Source organism: Cyprinodon variegatus, unplaced genomic scaffold (genome assembly GCF_000732505.1).
Source record: "Cyprinodon variegatus isolate N-32 unplaced genomic scaffold, C_variegatus-1.0 Scaffold770, whole genome shotgun sequence".
Lineage (NCBI taxonomy): Eukaryota > Metazoa > Chordata > Actinopteri > Cyprinodontiformes > Cyprinodontidae > Cyprinodon > Cyprinodon variegatus.
Genome location: NW_015151223.1, coordinates 363,784 through 372,328, shown reverse-complemented (window position 1 = coordinate 372,328; position 8,545 = coordinate 363,784). Strand labels below are relative to the sequence as shown.

Here is an 8,545-nt window from a genome sequence, read left to right as displayed (position 1 = left end):
TTTTTGCAACCAAAACAAAATAAAGTCAGGTGATAATCTCAGAATAGTACTGTATGCTTGGGTAGAGCAGGTCTCATTATGCAAATGAGGAGGACGCTGCAGTTTCTGTTAGGGACGATTGAAGATAATATGCAAGTAAAGTTGTCCAAATGTGCAGGTAACAGAAACGCATGTTCTTCCAGAGCATCCACACGACTACGTCAGGAATTCACATCCTGTTTTTAGATAAAGTTCTTAAATGTCTCAGCTCAGCTAACAGATAACCTCATGGGGGGGTAGACATCTTTGTTTTAACTTTGGCTGGCCTGGTAGCATTTAGATTCTATACAGTCTAAACAACCAACAGGTAGTAGCTTTCTCCTTAAGATTGCTCCTTCTCATTTGCATAATGAGGCAGAAATACAAACAGAAGTGGAAAAATGACTGACGAATAAGACATGGAGTAAGAAAAAAAAAGGACAAAAAATAAAAAGTATACACAGAACTAAATACATAAAAAACATAAGTACTTAAACAGTAAAGCTTGATTTTATGTCTATGGATTTATTGAGAAGGCTGCTCAGTGCAGCAGTGCATAGCACCGCTGCAGCAGAAAGATTTCGGGTTTGATTCCCGACCCAGGGTGTTTCTGCATGGAGTTTGCATGTTCTCCCTGAGCATGCGTGGGTTCTCTCTGGGTACCCTGGCTTCCTCACACAATCCAAAAACATGACTGTTAGGTTAATTGGCTTCTCTAAATTCTCCTTAGTTGTGTGTGGGAATGTTTGTTTGTCTCTGTGTTGCCCTGTGATGGACTGTAGACCTGTCCAGGGTGAACCCCTCCTCTCGCCTATAGATAGCTGGAGATAGGGACCAGCAGCCCTCATGACCCCGCTTGGGATAAGCGTGACGGAAATTGGATGGATGGATTTATTGAGTGATTATTTATTTTTTTATTTGTTTTTATTAATGTCAGAGTTGGTCCTCCAAAGTAGAGCAGTATGTCAGTGACACAATTCTAACTCTCTCTGTAGTCTAACTAGCTTTAGCTGAAAAGTGGGACAAAAATAAAGTTTTGCTCAGGGCCTACTACAACCTTTGGCCGGCCCTGCTGGTGAAGCTCCTTCTTCAGTCCAAATTCATGAAGAAAAAAAGGGAGAGAGTTATATTCTCAGGCTAATTTGGACTCCTGCATATATCATCTAAGGAATGTTCTGCAGCTCACTAGCCTAAACCTATTACATGCACAACTAGATCTCCATCTAGTGGTCAAAGGGTTAAACTTCATAAGGGTGGAATTATGGGTAAAAAAAAAAAACACTGATGTCCTATACCTAACAAAATATTGCATGTCACTTAACATTATACGACTGTTGCTCTGATAATTATTCACATGGACATACTCTATGCATCATTTCCTTTTTCCTCTCCTGTTTCCAGGAAATGCTGGATCTCCCTGCCTGTTTCCAGCATGCAGGCAGTGTGGTGGGGGAATTAAAGTGACACAGCAATTGAACAATGTGGAAGAAATCAGAGCAGCTCACAAGGGTGAGATCTTTAAAGGGGAGTAACCTATTAGCAGACAACTGAGCTTTAGGATCTTTCCAGACCTTTATCAACCAAGAGGAAAATTTTACCGTAGAGATAAGATACAGAAAAAAATCATTACACAGGGGTCTGACTGGATGTTTTTGTTCTCTTGCTTTGCACTCAGTTCCTTTGTGAGGCACAGATGGACAAGCAGCTGATGCAGAAGACAGTTTTCCTCTCTGCGCACTCATGCAAGGACCTGAAGGCATCTTGAAATAGAAATTCAAAGGAGGAGGAGGACAGAAGGGAGAGAGAGGGAGAGGGGGGACTAGAGAGAGTACTGCTATGCAAAGCTCAATACGTAGCATGGCTGTACAGAAGAAGCAGAGTGAAATCCCTCCATCGCAGGGACCACTTTCTACATGTACCATTGAGAGCCAAAGGGCTGGAAGCAGGTCTGAAGGAACAGGAGGTTAGTGTCTCTATGCTTATTCTGAAACAATGTTGTAGATTCAGATTAAGAACATTATTTTAGACCCAAATGAGGAAAACACAGGCACAATATCATAGTGTAATAGTCAGCCATAACCAGATCTAACAGTTGGATGATTTAACTCTCATGCACTCTTTTTTTTGTTTATTATATAAATGGTTATATGTCAGGTGCTGGCCTATTTTACACAGCCTGATAATAATGGCTCTTTTATTTGGATCTGACCTGAAGGCCAGCATGTTTAACAGCTTCTATCTGGGCTGCTTGTTCAAGCTGATTTTTTTCAAGGCTTCTACATCCATGACATCACATGCTGAACTAGAACATTTGTTTACAGCTGAAGGCTGATGAGAATATGAGGGTAAAAATGGGCATCAAAATATGTAAACAAGTGATTTCTTTTTCACAGGGAATGGATCTTATGTCAAACCAAGCTCTCAAACAAAGAAAACAACCTGTCCTGCCATCAAGTCCATCCAAATCTGCGGCAATGTTAGCCCACGGCTCTTTGCAGGTTAGTTTGGAAAGCCAGCCTGAAGGATAAGAGAAGAACGGGCTGTTTTAGGACCTCCAGGCCAGCAGGTGGCGTCATACAAATCCTTAAACTGTCACACACTCAGTGCATATTTACCTCACACATTTCAGAAATTGTATACAATTTCTAAATAATTTAACTTTAACACTGTCTGCTGTAGAAAGATTTATTATGACTATACTAAATAATGTTTAGATGCAGGCAGGGGCGGAATTTACCTTTAGGCAAAACTAGGCAGTTGCCCAGTTGCCAATGAAACTCCATTTAAATGTATGGTTAATGCACTTATTTTTGCACTTTTATTATGCTTTTGATAAAAATCCTTTTTGTAGAATGCTATCAGAATGCATTCAGTGTCCACCACATTGGATGAGTCCCCTTGATGTGCATGTGCAGAAAGGTCCAAACAGACAGTAGCAAACCATTTGAAAACAAACGGAGCAGTGTTGCCAACTTAGCGCTTTAGTCGCTATATTTAGCAACTTTTCAGACCCCTCTAGCACTTTCATTTTTTTTAAAGCATCTAGTACCAAATCTAGTGACTTTATTCTGTTACTGGTGACTTTGGTGACAATATATAAAAGCATAGAACTCTGCTCCCCAGAGGAAGAAGATTCTCCTCTATCTTGTCTGCTGTCATGATTCATGCAGCTATTATTTAATTTAAATGTAAAAATGGAGAACAGATAAGCAGACCATGGCTTGTCAACAGAGAAAAGAACAACTGTCTTATTTACTTTTGCTGTCACCTTTTTGGAAACACAGGAAGAAGCAATCAGCTAAGTAGTGATTGGAAAAATCCTTCATTTCTTTTGAGACAACATGAAATATCAAATGAGCACATTGCCAAAAAAAAAGAAAAGGAAAAGAAGAGAGGGAGAAAAAGGTAGAACAAATAATGTATGTCTATTCTATTAAAATATCCAATGTCTGCCTCTGCCTAGGGCCCCAGATTTCCAAAATCAGCTCCTGTCAGTGGTTTTGTAGGACAGTTTTTCCAAAATGAGGGCCACCAAGGGGCGCCCTGAAAAAGGAAAATAAGAAAAACATATACAAAAACAAAAAATAAATGTAATTTTTCTTATTATTAAAAATGTGTTAACCCTTTTTGTAAATTATCATGAAATAGAGAGTGAAATAATATATATGTTTTCTATTGAGATGATAAACTCAGGGCTCACTGTCTGTGGCTCACTTCTGTCAGTGAGCCCCAGGGCAGCTGTGGCTACAATGTAGCTTGCCAACATCAGTGTGTGTGTGAATGAATGAAGTGTAAAGTGCTTTGGTCAAGTTACCTGACTTGAAAAAAGGCGCTATATAAGTACATGCCATTTACCATTTAACAGTTTGTTTAAACCTTTTGTTATCAGATAATAATAAAATACAGTGAAAAGAACATTTTAGTTTATATCCTTATGCTAAATAAACGTTATATTTTTTATAAGTGCAAACTGCGGGTGCTTCCCAGTCAGAAGCTGAGGCTGTTTATGAACTCCTGGTTTAAGGGATTCTATGAAGAGGTCTATATTTCTCATATGTTATAAGCATTCCAGCCAAAATGGGTCCAAGAACTTAAACTAATGAAAACAGATTACAATCATATAAATTCTGATGAAGATAGGAATCTGATCTCTGACCTGTTTCTCTGACTGTGACTAACTGGATGTGCTCTCTTCATCCTCTGACACGGGAGCTGGCTCGGAGCTGGTTTACAGCTGCCTTTTGTATCTCTGTCTCCTTGAACCCCAGTCAGCCTCTGCAAATGGCCGCTCACACTGAGCCTGGTTCTGCCGGAGTCTTCCTGTTAAAGGAGGTTTTTCCTCTCTACTTTCGCCACAAGCATGCTTAGTATGAGGGACTGCATCCGAGTCAATGAGTCAATGCAATAAACTGGTTTTCCTTAGAAAATCAATTTGGTGAACTGTAAAATGCCTTAAGATGACATGTGTTGTGAATTGGCGCTATATAAATAAACAAAATTTAATTTAATCTGAGATATCTAAGATTTATATACTTTATGTGGGATTGAATTGTGGAAATAAAAAAAAGGCTTATCTCCATAATTATTGACAACAACATAACTAGGTAGACAATGAATATTTGCGTGATGATTTAAGTACTTTTAGGGTATGAAATATTGCCTTTACTGATTAAAAATGGAGGAAATGGATAGTCAAGTTTAGCCAAAATAAGATACCTTATACATTTGCTTTGCATTCTACATTATAAAGTGATATAATTGAATACGTACATTAAACATGTTGATAAGTGAGAATGTGGCTTAAACACAAAATACATCTTTTAATCACCAATTTTATATTTTAAAGAAACTTTTGACCCAAATATTATCTTAGTTTGAGATATGTTAAATTATCTTTATGGTCAATATACAGCAGATGGGGTGTATTGTTGGTCTGTGGCAGTGATCTCCTCAAAAACTCACAAGTGTAACTTGAAAGGGTCAGATCCTTCATTGAATGGGTCGTGCGACCCAGAGGCAGTCAGAGCTCCCCTAAAACAAGAGAGCTAACTTTGCTAAAAAATGTTGCTAGGCAACTAAACAGACATGACATAATTAGCATCTCTGATCTAGCATTTGATCTGGAGGGGTGAATGTTGCCTTTATGGATGTGGTCTCTATGACGTCTTAATCTGCTGGTCCACAGTGCTCACAGCCTCCACAGAGGGACACTGTTTCATTTTGCAACACTCAGGTGATGCTAGTTTCCTCCAGGGGCCCTACTGTAAACCTGGAAGTTACAGGTCTAGCATGCCCAGTAACTAAAAGTTGATATTGCTAGTTGAAGTTCTAATTTCTGATGCTTGTGTCTCATTGATAAAAACATTTAGAAGATAAATTTCAACAATAATCATTTGTATTTTACATTGTAGCATGCTTACTGTTGTGTTTTTTTAGGAAGACAATTTTAAGATCTGTCCAGGGACAACAGATGAAAAATAGCCTTTTGGCTAATTCTGGTGCATTTGCAGGAACGCTTTTTAATGTACACTGTCCCTGTCAAATAAATAAATAAATTAAATTATACATTATTGTCCGTCCTTGTAAGCCCTACAGATCAGTTTTTGCTCTGTATTTTAACATTGTTAAACTTGTATAAGTAATTATATCTCAATTGCAATAGTTGTGTGCCTGCGATGAACTGGTGACCTGTCCAGGATAGACCTCGCCTCTCTCCCGTAGATAGCTGGAGTTAGGTACCAGCACCCCTCGCAACCCAAGTTAGGATAAATATGACAGAAGATGGATGGATGGATGGATGGATGGATGGATGATATCTCAAGTGCATTTTATGTTGTAAACAACTAGTTGAAGTGTCAATTTTGATGGGGAGTGTTGGTGGTTATAGCAGTGCACTTGTGCTCTGAGAAGATTGCAAGTTCCCGGTTCGATCCCCACAGCCCCCACTCTGGGTTCCGGAGCAAGACCCTTAACTCCACACTGCTCCCTAGGCGCCACACAATGGCAGACCAGGGATGGGTCAAATGCAGAGAAGAATTTCCTCACTGTGGAACAATAAAGGGATTTACATTTACATCATTCATAGCTAAGGCCACTTTTTAGTTGTAAAACATACACAAACGAAAACTGTTCCTGTGCTAGTCAGCCCACCATAGCAGATTATGCTTGGGCCCTTAGACAACCTTGAGTTTACACTGCAGGACTCTAACAACAGCATGTTTGTTTCAAATGCCGTCACAGAAATCTCCCCTGTACTTTTTTTCAGTTGCTTTTTCATGACTTTTAACTGTAAAACCCTTTTACTGCCTGCAGGTAACGGACTGAATGTTGACGAAAGACTCAGAGCAGCTCGAGAAAGAAGAGAAGAGCAGCAGAAGTTGCTGGGTATGCATCACCGCCACAACGACCCCTCACAAAAAAAAAACAAATCTACACACATATACTATAAAACTATTCCTACCGCTTAATTCCCTGTCAGTCTCTCGGGAGCTGAGCCGACTGGAGCGGGAACAGCGAGCCAGACGTTACTATGAACAACAGCTACAGGAGCGACGGAAAAAACTCCTGGAGCAGAGGCTCAAAGAGGAGAGGAGGCGTGCAGCTGTGGAGGAGAAACGAAAGCAGAGGATGAGAGAGGAAAAAGTGAGCTTTTATTTTCAGCATTTTTCTGTTTGCACTGCAAAAAAATGGAAATCTAAATAAGTCATTTTTGCTCAAATTAAGTGTATTTTTTCTTGAATTGAGGAGGTAAGTGAGACACTTTGCCAATGGAACAAGAAAATTTACATTTAAAATAAGAAAAAAAATATTGCTTTGTCTTATTTCAAGTGTATATTATCTAATTATCTTATTTTAGGAGTAAAAATACAGATCATCTTATTTACCTGCTCAAAATAAGGGTAAATACACTTAATTTAAGACATTTTTAACTTATTTCTAGATGGTTTTTTTGCAGTGTGCATTCAACAACTAAAAACAAGGCTTAGATTGTTATTTTGTCTCAATGAAGGAGCGGCATGAAACTACAGTGCGCAAGACAATAGAGAGGAGCCAAAAGGCCCAGCAGCACCTCGGTCAAAGTTCAAGAGGCAGGAAGCCCACTAAGAATGGTATGAGAGATACATGTGCCCTCTCCTCTCAGCGTCTTTTAACAGCTTGTCTGCACAACCCACATTTAATATGTGCTGATTAAAAAGTGTTGCAAAAGGCAATGGCTCTAGGAATGTCTTATCTGTTGCTTTTGCCCTACTAAAAACTCTACACTGATCAATACACCAGCTCCACGTCGCTTGCCTCTGACAACATGGGAGAGGAATCTGGTCAGTCGCCTTCTCACCCCCACATGTTCTTATCTGGCTAGGAGCAAGAGTGCAGCTTGTAGGTCCGGAGAAGAAGGTATACCCCTCCTTTCAAGGAAGTCCTCACTGCTTTAACCCTTTCACTGCTATGAGAAACTTTCTGAGCTCACTGACGCTGCTGTTTTCCTTCATGTGTGTCATCATTTTTCAACACATTATGTTTCTCCACATTTCTTAACACTGGCTCAGTTGTCCATGTTTGTCGCCGTGCAGTTTCATGCCACCCATCGAATGCCATCCCTTCCCCTAACATCATCACACCCAAACTCCGACATCAGTCACTTTCAGTCCCCCGCAGGCCGCCTCCATCACCCTGTTCCAATAACAGACAGCAAAGAAACATCAGCCCTGCACAGGTAATTTTACCCACCAAATTATTCCTGCCACATTCTTTTTATTTTCTTCCCCTTTTGGGTACGAGTACAACCACAAACCTCAATGTTGATAGACCAACACAAAGTAGTTCTGTTAGGTGGAGAGAAAAAGGTTTAAACAAAGATTTTTTAAAATGAAACGTGTATTTTTATCCAGCCACATCAACTCTACTCCCTAAATAAAAACCAGCATAGAGTTGTCTAAGTGGTGGTGGGATCAAGACATGGTTGGGACGCCCTTTAAGTCGCAGGAACAGGGAAACTGGTTAGAGTTGATGGGAGTAAATGGAGCTAAATTCATGCAAACGGAAATGAGCATGCAATGGTTAATATCCAGGCATACTTGTATTAGAACGGCCTTGACAAAGATCTAAATCCAAATGAGAATTTGCTTCGAAACTGAATATTCAGATAAGAAAAATGGGCAAATACTTCATTTCTAGATATGCAAGATCCATAGAAACAACCCACAGAGCTCTCGCTACAGTCAGAGGTTGGTGAATTGTTTGGGGTCATGATTAGAAAAAAAAACACACTTTTTATTTTTTAATCTGTAAGACACTTTACCTTGTTGTTGGTCTACCACGTAAATTTCAAATGCAATGTGTGAAGTTTCTGGTTGTAACATAACAGAACGGGGAATAAAGTGTGAATATGTAGGCACAATATTAGGTCATTTTTAGGGTATTACTTAAAAATGGAGCATCTGTGTCTTTACATTTTAGTTAAAGGAATAGTACACCCAAAACATGATTAGCCTTCATTTTCTACTCACCCCCATGCTGAACAACACTC

At 39.5% G+C, this 8,545-nt stretch overlaps 1 protein-coding gene across 1 annotated transcript; it reads left to right on the top strand.

The window, feature by feature from the left end:
* Positions 1-1,528: 1,528 nt before the first annotated feature.
* On the top strand, positions 1,529-7,736 carry LOC107098336 (ensconsin-like). Its single transcript, XM_015395968.1, has 7 exons — positions 1,529-1,981; positions 2,412-2,516; positions 6,331-6,402; positions 6,497-6,660; positions 7,028-7,127; positions 7,379-7,413; positions 7,566-7,736. The coding sequence occupies exons 1-7, from the start codon at positions 1,855-1,857 to the stop codon at positions 7,734-7,736; spliced, it is 774 nt and encodes a 257-aa protein (XP_015251454.1). The 5' UTR covers positions 1,529-1,854.
* The last annotated feature ends 809 nt before the right edge of the window (positions 7,737-8,545 follow it).